At 34.5% G+C, this 12,617-nt stretch overlaps 3 protein-coding genes across 3 annotated transcripts; 2 read left to right on the forward strand and 1 right to left on the reverse strand.

Moving 5' to 3' along the window:
• Nucleotides 1-39: 39 nt before the first annotated feature.
• Nucleotides 40-2,702, forward strand: LOC147553387 (phosphopantothenoylcysteine decarboxylase HAL3a-like). Its single transcript, XM_086665153.1, has 3 exons — nucleotides 40-369; nucleotides 1,354-1,732; nucleotides 2,225-2,702. Exons 2-3 carry the CDS (start codon nucleotides 1,382-1,384, stop codon nucleotides 2,516-2,518), a joined length of 645 nt encoding a protein of 214 aa, XP_086521279.1. The 5' UTR covers nucleotides 40-369; nucleotides 1,354-1,381; the 3' UTR covers nucleotides 2,519-2,702.
• Nucleotides 2,231-5,319, forward strand: LOC147553388 (GDSL esterase/lipase At3g48460-like). The gene is made up of 2 exons (XM_086665150.1): nucleotides 2,231-4,076; nucleotides 4,603-5,319. The coding sequence occupies exons 1-2, from the start codon at nucleotides 3,417-3,419 to the stop codon at nucleotides 5,110-5,112; spliced, it is 1,170 nt and encodes a 389-aa protein (XP_086521276.1). The 5' UTR covers nucleotides 2,231-3,416; the 3' UTR covers nucleotides 5,113-5,319.
• A 177-nt stretch (nucleotides 5,320-5,496) lies between these two features.
• LOC147553389 (E3 ubiquitin-protein ligase AIRP2-like) lies at nucleotides 5,497-8,570 on the reverse strand. Its single transcript, XM_086665152.1, has 5 exons — nucleotides 8,122-8,570; nucleotides 7,396-7,558; nucleotides 6,758-6,824; nucleotides 6,400-6,634; nucleotides 5,497-5,907 (listed from the first exon to the last, which is right to left on the reverse strand). The coding sequence occupies exons 1-5, from the start codon at nucleotides 8,208-8,210 to the stop codon at nucleotides 5,697-5,699; spliced, it is 765 nt and encodes a 254-aa protein (XP_086521278.1). The 5' UTR covers nucleotides 8,211-8,570; the 3' UTR covers nucleotides 5,497-5,696.
• Nucleotides 8,571-12,617: the final 4,047 nt, after the last annotated feature.

Raw genomic sequence — 12,617 nt, forward strand, 5'->3', positions numbered from 1 at the left:
TGTGGTTCAAGCCCAACACCGATTAGGTCCATTCTAAATGTTTCCAACTGCACCAATTGGTGGGGGCGCTAAGACTGAGGGTGGCCCAAGAGGCGCATGGAGAGGCACCCTACACCTGAAAATCTCATCCTTCGGAAAAAAAGGGGGGCTTTTTCTCTGACTCTCTCTCTCTCTCACTTCAAGATTCAAATTTGAAAGTACAGACAGTTCTCTCTCTCTCCACAATTAAATTAGGTTTCCTCTACAAAGTGAAAACTCCAATTTGAATCTCTTTCGGCAATAAATTTCTTGTCTTTATCACCGTTTCTTGTTTCTCGATCAGTAACTAGCTTTCTTGCTGGAGCTTTGGATTTGGGGAAATCTAAGGAGGTAAGAAAAAATATTTCTTTTATTTTCTTTTTCTCCTTCTCTTTTGATCTGTTAATTTGAAATCTTTATTTTCCTTCTTGAAATATATTAACCATGAAATGTGATTTAGGGTTAGGGTTTATAAGGTAAAATACTGAATGAAATAGTTAGAATTGTGATAAGGGTTTTCGGTAATTAGCTGCTCTTGTATGAAGAAATGATAATTTGTGGGATTAGTTGCTATTTGTTAGAGTGCTAAGTCATTAGATGCTGGTAAGGTGTTTGAAGAAATGTCTGAAAGAATTTGTTTTTCTTGAACTAGATATTCTTAACGTTGAGCCAAATATCTCTCACTTCACATTTGATAGAACAGTACTAGTAGTTTGAAGATACTTTTTAACTATAGCAATGTTATTGTTATCACACTAGTGTACTTCCTTAATCTTCAGCTTTTGGTCTAACAGTTTGAGATTTTGAAATTTGTATATTGTGGACCTGAGGGCGAGTTGGACCAACACTCAAGAGAGCAGGACTGGGCCGATAGAGAGGCAGTATCAATATTTTTTTTTATCTTAACTATGCCAAACCGATATTTAAGTTTTAAAATTTGAAAACGAGTTTCAGACTTCAAATCTAATGTGTTTTCAGATTCTAGTTATGCTCATTATATAACCCGGAAGACCGGAACTTGAGTTATATTATTCCGGCTCTGATTTTGAATTGCAAACCTAATTAATGTGCTTGAGCCTTGAATGAGATCATATCACGTTTACCCTAAATATCATTGTCTTTTTTTGATATTAGGAAGTCTCTTTATTTTTTGTCCATTTGTTATATTTAAAAGTAGCTCAAGTTTAGTATGCTACTATGAAAGCAGTAAAGAATTAAGGATAGTCCTTTCACGTTATATTATTCATGTTTATTGCTTTCTAAGAATTACATGATTAATGGGCATTCGGATGTGTATGTGTGTGATATATATATATAACTCTTATTTCTTTGTAGACCTCTTGGAGTGTCGGTGTGCCGGTGAATGGCTTCATCTGGGCATGAGCCTGTTACTTCAGAATATGAAGTGATGCAGTATAATACAGTACCAAGGAGACCGCGAATCATTTTAGCTGCTAGTGGAAGTGTGGCTGCTATAAAGTTTGGTAATCTTTGCCATAGCTTCTCTGAGTGGGCCGATATCAAAGCTGTTGTCACTAAGTCATCTTTACACTTCATCGACAGAACAGCAATTCCTAAGGATGTAGTTATCTACACTGATGAGGATGAATGGTCGAGTTGGAAAAAGATCGGAGATAATGTACTTCACATTGAACTTCGGAAGTGGGCAGATTTGATGGTTATTGCCCCACTGTCAGCAAATACACTTGGCAAGGTAATATATCTTTCTCTCTCCACTATGTCGACGTTTTTAATTTGGTGGAGTCGTTAACCATATTTTGGTTAACAAAGATACAAAATTTTGATATTTTATTAGTTTCACATAGAAAGTAGGTATTCGAGAAAAAATTGTTTGTGGTTATTACTCAAGTTTATTGGGTTTAGTGATGATAAATCAACCCAGAAATGGAATCCTCTATAAGGTCTTTTTGAAGATTTTGTATTGACCCTGTGGCAAAACAAGACCTATAAAGAATGTGTCATTTTCATTGCTAATAACTTAGTACTCCTAAATGATAGGGAGTATGAAATACTCCCCGATGTTTGAAAAAAACACTGATTCTAACCTTGACTAGACACGATTTACTTCAGCAACACTTCATCTACGGTCCTTCTTGTTTCAATTTCTTAGTTCTTACACATCACTGATTGAATAAAAGTCGTTTATGTTGATTCGTATATTTCTATCTTGTGATTTCTTTCACAGATTGCCGGGGGATTGTGTGATAACCTTCTGACATGCATTATACGAGCTTGGGACTTCAATAAGCCTATATTTGTTGCACCGGCAATGAATACCTTCATGTGGAATAACCCTTTCACGCAACGACATATCGATACAATCAGCGAGCTGGGCATTTCTCTGGTTTCTCCTATCACAAAGAGATTGGCTTGTGGAGACTATGGCAATGGTGCAATGGCTGAACCTTCTCTCATCTACTCTACTGTTAGACTTGCTATTGATTCTCGTGTAAAACCATCACACGGTAACGTTCCTTAATAGTGTGACTATTGATGTTTTTCGACTCTATAATCGTGGCTATAGTTTTATTGCTATGTACATTAAAAGATTTGTTCATGTGACATCTAAACTAGTATATTGTTGTTCAAATTTCGTCTATAGAGGTGAAACTGAAAATCTTGGTTATACTTGATCGTTGAGCAATTGACATGGATGTTTGTTACATGAGCTATGTATGCACGATTCTCTTTCAAGTTCATCTCCAATCATGCATGATCCACTTTCAAAAATCTTGTTCAAATTTTCCTTAATAACGGAGAAAGACTACTGACCGGTCTCCTACTTGACTATTTTGTGAATTATTATCATCTTAACGTCCACAATTCGTTACCAACATTTTGTGGAAATTTGTATATAAATATCCAAAATGTTTAGATGACTGATAAAGGTCAAGTTAATATTAGCTATATTAGGGTTTCTATTCAAGGTGTTCCAGGCTTTCAAATTGGACTGCCAAAATGAACAAGAAGAAACATCCTTCAATGAATGAACTACCACCAATGTGGTCACTTTCCAAACTTTGGTGGTTGGTTTCTGAATTCAATATTCTTTTTCTGGTGACACGACGATTGTTGTATCAATAAAATTACTCGTACGAGAAACAGATTAAACGGGGATACCTACCTATCAACTACTACCCATACAATTGATTTAATGCTCACATTTAAACACCTAACCGTTTCACTCACTTTCTATCAAAACAAACATAAATGAAAGACATCGCCACCACCTCTATCATCATATCTCACTTCCCCCCATTTTGTTTACTCCTTATCTCAATGACATATCATTTAGTGTGCCCCAATAGACATTGACTATGAAGTCCCAACCTTCCACTTTATATATATACCAATACCAATGAGAACTCAAAAAACATATGAAGCTCTTATTAATGGCTTCCAAATCCATGACCAACCTCACTACTATCTTCTTCATCTTCTTCTTTATCATCTCATCATCTTTGACAGTAACCTGTGTGTCAAACCAAGGCAGTCGGTTCACGAAAATTTACGCTTTCGGAGACTCTTTGACTGATACTGGAAACACTAGATCAGAAACAGGACCAAGTAATTTCAACCATGTATCAAATTATCCTTATGGAATGACATTCTTTCATCATCCAACAAATCGTTACTCCGATGGTCGTTTAGTTATCGATTTTGTAACAGAGTTTCTATCTTTACCTTATTTACCACCTTATATTGATCATAAAGCCGATACTTCTCACGGTGTGAATTTTGCCGTTGGTGGGTCAACTGCTGTTGACCGTGATTTCTTTGTTAAAAACAATATCACTTACAGCATTCCACTTCAATCTATTGGTTTTCAAGTTGGGTCTTTTAAGAAGTTCTTGGAAAGTCATGGATGTCAAGTGAAAGTTAGTAAGGGTTCCAAAGAATGTAGAGTTTTAATGGAGGATGCTCTGTTTTGGGTTGGTGAGATTGGAGCTAATGATTATGCATATACCATTGGTTCTTCTGTTTCAGGGGATACTATTCAAGATCTCGCCGTTAATAAAACTGCACAAGTTTTACAGGTAAGTTTTACGTAGATACAAATACGTCATTCTGAACTGACTTGGTTAACTCTGAAACTCTCATTTCTACAAGCTATGTGTTATAATGTCGACAATAATGTCAAATGTGAAATAAAAATGTAATGTGCAAGGCGAAAAGCCCCCCCATTTCTTAGGAAGTCCTTAACCTCTGTTATGCCATCACATCAAGTATCACAAATTGACTCTTCTCCTAGATTTAGAGTCTAGATTGGTCAAATGGAGAAGTCCGAGATATTTTATGATAGACCCATTGTAAAGAGAAATTTAATATCGTGTGGCACTAGACTAGTCGTATAGAACGATGTCATAACCAATGACAACACTGTGGTTGAGATTTTGAAAGCGCGAGACCAAATTTTAATTTGATCCTTTATATTTTTCGAAAGAGTAAGATTCGAACTCTAGTTTTCAGATATGAGTTATCTCCAACAAGGTTCCATCCCCCATTCAATCTGGTCTCCATATTTTAGCCTGACAAATCATTAATATGAAATTTTGTTTGCAGGAATTATTGGATATGGGCGCCACTCATATGGTAGTAGAAGGTTTACCAACAACAGGGTGTCTGTCATTAGCAATGACCTTAGCTCCAACAGATGACAGAGATAAGATAGGGTGTGTTGGCAGTGCAAACAAGCAATCCTACACCCACAATCTAAAACTACAATCTAAGATCAAATATCTCAGGAATCAGCATCCTAAGGCTATAATTTCATATGCAGATTTTTGGAGTTCATATAGAACAGTCATGATCAACTTAACCAAGTATGGATTCAATGAGCCATTTAAGGCATGTTGTGGGTCAGGTGGTGAACCCTATAATTTTGACTTATTTCAGCCTTGTGGGTCACCCTCTGTTTCAAAAGCTTGTAATAACCCATCTCACTATATTAATTGGGATGGGGTTCACCTCACTGAAGCCATGTACAAGGTAGTTGCTGACATGTTCATCCATGGTGGATATTGTCATCCTTCTTTTGATGTACTGCTAAGAAGCAAAACCCTAGTTGGTTGATTTTAGTCAAGGTTAGTGTACTTCTTAGGGTCTCATTATTCTTCTTGAAGAGATGTACTAGTCAATTCCTAAAACAAAATTTGTGTCGTGCTCGCCCGCTTGGTATACTATGACATCCCTTGTGATTGTGATAAAGTTTGGTAATTTGGGTCAGTTTGTGTGCACTTCGACTAATCAATGCGATTCATGATGTCTGACTCGTCTGAATGACTTGTGTGATTTGTTTTTTTGGTCTATTTGATTCAAATGAATCACATACAACCATGTACATCCAATTCATGTCCATACGGAGGAGAGTATGCAATCTTGTTAACAAATTTTGCAAAATGATATATTGCTTAATCTCTTACTATATGTAGCATATTCTAAGTCAACTATGAAATCTTAAGTGAGAATTTGATATTTATTAACTCTTTGGAGTTTCTTACATGAGTCTCTAAGCTATATTCTATGCAACTCCAACATGGGATTTGAATATAATCCATGTAAATTACAAAGAAATGAACTTCATTACCATGCATTTCTATGTACAATTGGTTATTTCCCGTTCTCTTTCTATACACCACCACATATCTCGTTCGAAATCAGATTAAGTACTCATAGTACATGAAGAAAAGGCTATCTGCTATATCTTGTGGCAGGTTATTGATGTAGTAGTAGAAACGTACCAATTCTTCCTTGGCTACCGTTTCTGTATCGACAAAATCACCATTACCAGTAAGAACCCACAAGTCTCTTGAACTTACTCTCTTTAAGCTTCCTCGGCAGAATGGGCATGACTCTGCTCTTGTATTCCTATAATTGAAGGAGAACAAAAGCGATGAGGAAAGTTCCTAATATATTCGTTATGAAGTATGTAATCATGTGTGTGCCTAGGCAATCCTTGTGCTGGCATTAAGTCTGACAATCCTTTTCTCCCAAGTGGGTTTCCAAGGAGAATTAGGCCCAATGGGCCTCTAACATGGTATTGGATCTAGTATTTCAGGGATGGGCACGGACGTCGTGACATTAGCCCTGCAAGGAGGGGCAATGTCGAGTGATGAGTATCAGGCAATCCGTTCCAAATTAATAGGGGAGGTATTAGCATTATTCCAAATTACTTAACCGTCGGAATTTGCAAAAGTAGATAAGTATCGGGCAGTCCGTTCCTTTTCAAGCCAGTTTCGAAAGAGTTAGGCCAAATGGTAGCTTTTTAACACACACACACACACACACCCACACACACACACCCACACACACACACAACGAAACTTTTAGAAATATAAGGCCAATGAAGTTTGTATTTACCAGTCACGGTAGCAATTGATGCACATAGAGTGGCAGCAGTTGGGCAATACCATTTTCGCGCAAGGTTCCATACAAATCCCGCATTCAGTTTCCCTCTCTAAATCGACATCAGAGAGTTTCCTTCTTTCTTCTGCCATCACCTTACCTAACATATTGATACACCAGCCCTTCTCCATACTACCATCTAGCTCACCAAAACTACCTTGTAGTTGCTCAAGTGAAGGTAATATCATAGCTGCAGCAGTTTTCAGCTATTCGGTTAGATAAAATCACAATAAGGGTATTGTTATGACACTAAAAAATTCGATATGCACATCGAAACATTGGACATATTAAAACAAATCAACAATGTACCAACCATAAAATTCTCTAACAGTTGCCTTCCTTCCACAAGCTGAGATGTTTACCTTCTCATCTGGATATACCTGCAAAGTTCAGAACAATGCTGGTTTTAGTATTCAAAAGATAGAAATAATGACTAAAGCACCCAATTTTTTACGAATTAACGCTCATTCACTAAGAAACTACACAAGTATTAGCATTATCTCACATCGTTTTGGGCATCAAAGTAGATATATCTTGGACAATCCTTTCCTTGCAAGCCAGTTTTCAAGGGGGGTTAGGCACAATGGATGTAAGCCTCTAACATGATATCAGAGCTAGTGTTTCAGGGATGGTCCGGGGGCTTCATAACCTTAGCCCTGTCTGGAGGGGGAGTTCGAAGTGCCTCCGACTTTGGGGGTTGAAGGAAGGTATTAACATTATCCCACATCGCATGGATATTAGAACTTGCAAAACAGAGTACTCTGGGCAATCCTTTCCTTGCAGGCTGGTTTTCAAAGAGAGTTAAGCCCAACAGGCTCTAACGACAATCACTTAGAACAGGCCCTCCTTCTCTTCGAGAAACTCTGAGGTGATATTCGAGACGTAATCGTAGATAACAAATGCTCATTTTGAAACTAATGTAGGAATTAGGATCAAGAAATATAGCCAGACCTTGTAGACAAGTATGTGAAAAAGGCTAGCATAACTTGGGAGCAGACATGTACAAGTATAATCCATCCATTGGAGTAAGAACAAGAAGAGCGGAGCTACTTGATTATATGCTAGTTTCATCTGAAGATATGCACCATCTTTGGCTCTTGGAATAGCAGAAGCTCTACAAACCCAAAATTCAAATTCATAAGCCAAAAAAAACCCATTCCAGCAATTTCAAATCAACACATCACAATCAAACAATCACAGAAAAATAGGCTCCACTACTCCACCAATCATCCATGACAGAAAAAAAGTTTGACACATAACAGTACTAACTTTGCTTGCTTTAAATGGTAAGAAGCTAAAACCCTTAAAGAAGTTCACAAGTGTCATATAACAGATAAAACACTACAAGCAAAAACCCCCAATTTTTATACCCATCAAAGGGATAACATTTTTGGGGGTGGGGGAATTTTGGGAGGGCATAAGTTGAAGAAGATAGATTAAGAACACGATAAAAACATCAATAATATGAAAAAAATGGCAGAACCCATTACAGGTATTTGTGAAATTTAAAATGGGTTTTTGTTGTTTTGATGTTTATAAGATCATACTGAAAGTTCCATGTTATTAAAAATTGAAATTGGAAAAAAAAGGAGGAATTCCAAAATTCCCCAAATTAAAAATAATCAGAACCCACAATCAATATGAAATTAAGAAGAAGAAGAAGGGGGGAAAACTCACAGAGAATTAGCATGTTGAATATCAGCTTCCAAGACTTTGAGAGAATCGCCATAAGAAGACTTGGCTAACTGATTATAAAACGATTCCATCTCTTTCGCCCTTTATTACAGGATTGTTTTGGTATACTCAAAACACAACAGAGAAGTAGAGAGAGAAAGAGAGAGTTTTAGAGAGAGAGAGAGAGAGAGAGAGAGAGAGAGAGAGAGAGAGAGATTCTTGAAGGTGGATAACCTTGCACCATTATATACAAGTAGAGAGAAAAAGGAATTAATTATGAAATAATTTAAAATACTAGTAGATAAAGCTCTGTTGGGCTAACTGGTCTTCAATTTTGACTTTTTTTTTTTTTTAATCAAGTTAGAGAGAGAGAGAAAATCAATTATGCAATATGATGAGGAGGTTTTTGAGTCTGTCCATGGTTGGTAATTTTGCTCTCAATTGCTTGTTTTGTTTTGTCAACTATGACTCTTCTACTTTATCCACTTTCTTTTACCATTTTTGCTTCTAAACGGTAAATTAATTTTGAAATTTTTCCATATTTTCCTTTTCTACCTTGTGGATAAGTAATGTATAAGAATCATTCTTTCAGAAAAATGGTAAGAAAATAAAAGTTATGATTGCAATGGATTCTCGGACAGTAAAAGAAGTTATTACCGTTAAAACGATAATATTACCGTCAAAAGTTGGTGTAAAGTAAGGAGAACCCAATATGTGATCTAAAAATGTACAACTATACATTTTTTGCAATAAAATCAACCTCCCACCACTTGTTTTAGTGGATGAGGAGAGAGAGATCAAGATAGGGCATTAAGTAGTTAGGGTTTCAGTTTCTTGGTGAGATCAGATGAGAGCATAGAGTTTGTTATAATGACATAATTTTGTCTCTTATTTATTTTTGTTTTTCTTAAATGTAGAGCTAAGATTGATTACCTGTCGATTTTAATATTTTCGAGATTTCAAGGTATGTATACCGACTCAGAGAGTCAAATAGGAGTTTTATTTGAACAATTTTTGTTTTCGAGTAGTTTTATGCTGATAACTTATTCGCAGAGTTATTGCATCAATTTTTCATTTTTTTTTCACATCTCTTGAATGTTTTGAAGTGTGTTGAATGGACCCTAATTAATTTAATTACTATTGAAAATCCAATCAATACTAATTTTCTTAAATTTTAGAGGAGGCTAGTCCAATTCAATAAAAAATTCTTTCTTTATTTGATGCAAAGGAAGGCTTGTTCAATTTTTAGTTTAGAAGATTAGGCTATTTAAGTTTATTATTACAATTAGAATTTAGAATTAATGAAAGAGTCTCTAATGCTATATCTTAAAGTAAATATGGAGAGGGTACAACCGTACAGGTGATATGAAGAATACAAATCTTTTTAGTCGGTAAAACGAATTTATAAAGTTCTCATTCACCTTAAATAAGATGATTTAGTCTTCCTCAATTGATCCATCAAACTTCAAAATCAATATTCGTATTGAACATTAGTTGGACATACAAGTAAACTCCTTGAGAAATGATCTAAGAATTGGTCATAGGGGAGTTTAAACAATGATTATTAGCAAATTTAAAAACATTACAAATCGAAATTTATAGATAAATAGAAATCATATTAAGTCAATTTTACAAAGGAAAAAAACAACTAGAAACAAAAACTATTAACATTTATAATAGTTCAATATTGAATAACCACGATGATCTTATCAATCGAAATCTAAAATCTGATGGATATTCTGATGATCTAAAACCTAAAATGAGTCTGATTTTTTTTTTCAAATGAATCAAGAAGGCCATTAATGGGACAATATAGAATGTTTAATAATCCACATAATTGGTGAAGGGACCTCAAGTTTTTTTAATAAGTCAACAAACATAAAAAAAGAAAAACAATAATAAGACAGCTCTCTTTCAATTTTGTGGAAGAGTAGGTGAAGAGTATGGAATTTTTAAGTCTTTCCTTTGAGCATATGCTATTGATATCTTAGTTTGGAATCCTATCTTTCTAATACCTATGTGGCTATAGTCACCTCTTAACCTTTGGGGAAGGGCATTGGACTTGGGATGTCAATAGGTTTTATCACCAATAAGAACTCCAAAATTCTTCACTTTGTACGTTACGGGGGGGCTATCTTCTATTTGTCTGTATATTCTGACCGAGATTCCAGTAAAATATGCGTCGAATATAAGATTAGTTATACTATTTTCTATTTGTCCATGTAAACCGAGATTCCAGTAAAATATGTGTCGAACATAAGATTAGTTTTGTGTGAATATAACCAACCCGTCCACCATCTTCAATACTAATCAAAACCACAAAAGTAATAAAAAATAGTAGAGGGGACTTTCGAATCTTCACGTCATCTTCACATATCTCAACCATTAATTTACTTGTAAAGTCTTCATCAACATATACGTTTGATGTGACATTTTAAACTTCATTCAATAGATTCTTTTTTCTTTGAAGCATTTCATATACTCTTTTAGGTGAACAGATTATATTTTCTTATGTTTTAAAGGCTTGAAGATACTAATGTGAATTAGCTAAAGAGAACTAGAATTATAATATGTAAAAGAAGCTACCTTAGTGATTGCGCTATTTCACAACCAATTATTCAATCAAGTTCATTTTTAAACATATCCATGATTGCCTCAGTAACCAGTATACCTTGTAATAAAAAATACTTTAGCGTGCACGGTATGATCAAAATGTGAACCACCTTATAAAAATGATTGTTTACTATGGTTTTCATTTAGTTTAGTTTATTCAAAAAAAAAAAAAACTTTATTTTACTTCTTCCCATCTTAGCATCTTAAATTTTCAAATCTTTCTCTCTTGGAGAACATTACATAGATAATAAATATATTATATAAAAAAGATTAGTACATAACAAGGGTAAGAGAGACCTAGAAACCTTCTTCTAATCATCAAATATCAAATTAGAGAGAGAGAGAGAGAAAGTAAAGAAAATGAAGAGAGAAGGTCATCAACATGGAATGGTTAGAAGCTACATGATTTTACCAACACCACCATTAAATCCAAGGTTAAATTCAAGAACAATCAATCAATTTGATTCTCAACCCACTGCTGGATTATTCACAAAAGTCACAACCAAACCAACAAATCACTCCAAATTCACAGGAAAATGTACTAAATCAAATTGTTCAAATTGTCGTGTTCATCCTGTTTGTAAATCTAAAGACAAAACTAAAGGTACCCAAAAGCTTAAATCAACAGATATTGGTTTGAATCATCGTTTGATTTCATGGAAAGTTGTTGATAAGAAGGGTCACCAATCAATGAGTTTCAGAGGAATTTCTGCAACTGCTATTTTGGGTCAATTATCAAATGATTATTGGGATGATCAAGTGGATGATGAAGATGATGAAACAGGGGAGGTTTTAGCAGATGGTGATGAACCTAGTTCTTCTTCAAGGACTACTGAAATTGAATATGAAGATGAAGATCATATGAGTTTCTGTGATGTGGGTTTTGTGATTGATGAATCAATTGATGAAGATTGGTGTTTAATTGAAGAAATGATTGGATCAATCTAACTCTGTTTCAGTTGTCAATTGAAAAGTGTTGAATAAAGATGATGATTTGATTATTATTATCAAGATTCAAGATCAGATGATGCTTGTTTATTTTGATTACCCATCTCTTGCTATTTGTATTGTTATCTTTGATTTGTAAATTTGTATAAACCAATCATAAAAATAAAGATTCTTATTGTGAAAGCATTTTATTTCAAACATGAAAGTGAAATTTGTGAATATGACTTTGTTTATAAGCTTTTTATTATGTTGCTTGTACTTCCAATAATTGTAGAATTAAAGGAGTTTAATTGAGAAAATGACAAAAGGAGAACCAATACTTATTTTTTCCTATTGAGGAAAAAAGGGCTAGGTTTCAAGAAGATTGACATTGGGATGTAGTAGTTGTAAGCTCAACTTGATGAAGGATTTTCATATATGTTGTCTTAATGAAGGTTGGCCACACACTCACATGGGTAACTTAATAGGTTTACTTAAACATGGATCCAACATAAATATATGATGATAAATACCAAAGTTGTTGCAAAAATAACACAAACATCTAAAACAATACTTTCAACAAAAAAAAAAATCTAACACAATACGATCACTTCTCATTATAAACAAAATGTGTAACATAACTCATCACTCTAGAAGTTACCATACATCTTCTACTCAAATGAGATTTATCATAAATATAAATGAGATTTATGAACCTTTTCAAATTTTAGAAGCATTACAAATCAGCATGATTTAGGTGTTAGGTTGTCATACAAAATTTAGATACAACAATTAATATTGTCTAGAGGTAAAACCTTTCAAGGCAATTACTATTTTTTCTTTTTTTGAGATAAACCAGAATTTCATTCATAGAAAGATCACGATCCAACAAATTACATGGTTTCGATTGTTTTGACTCCTTAGAGTACAACATGGATTTACTAAAGCAGATAACAACT

The sequence above is a fragment of the Eschscholzia californica genome, unplaced genomic scaffold (genome assembly GCF_041429995.1).
Source record: "Eschscholzia californica isolate CP2 unplaced genomic scaffold, dmEscCali1.0.p SCAF_3, whole genome shotgun sequence".
Taxonomy (NCBI): domain Eukaryota; kingdom Viridiplantae; phylum Streptophyta; class Magnoliopsida; order Ranunculales; family Papaveraceae; genus Eschscholzia; species Eschscholzia californica.

Coding starts and splice junctions, on each gene's coding strand:
- LOC147553387 (XM_086665153.1), top strand. CDS start 1,382: ATGGCTTCATCTGGGCATGAGCCTGTTACTTCAGAATATGAAGTGATG. Junction 1,733..2,224: donor CAGCAAATACACTTGGCAAG/GTAATATATCTT, acceptor TTTCTTTCACAG/ATTGCCGGGGGATTGTGTGA.
- LOC147553388 (XM_086665150.1), top strand. CDS start 3,417: ATGAAGCTCTTATTAATGGCTTCCAAATCCATGACCAACCTCACTACT. Junction 4,077..4,602: donor AAACTGCACAAGTTTTACAG/GTAAGTTTTACG, acceptor TTTTGTTTGCAG/GAATTATTGGATATGGGCGC.
- LOC147553389 (XM_086665152.1), bottom strand. CDS start 8,210: ATGGAATCGTTTTATAATCAGTTAGCCAAGTCTTCTTATGGCGATTCT. Junction 7,559..8,121: donor ATTCAACATGCTAATTCTCT/GTGAGTTTTCCC, acceptor TTGGGTTTGTAG/AGCTTCTGCTATTCCAAGAG. Junction 6,635..6,757: donor AACTGTTAGAGAATTTTATG/GTTGGTACATTG, acceptor AAACTGCTGCAG/CTATGATATTACCTTCACTT.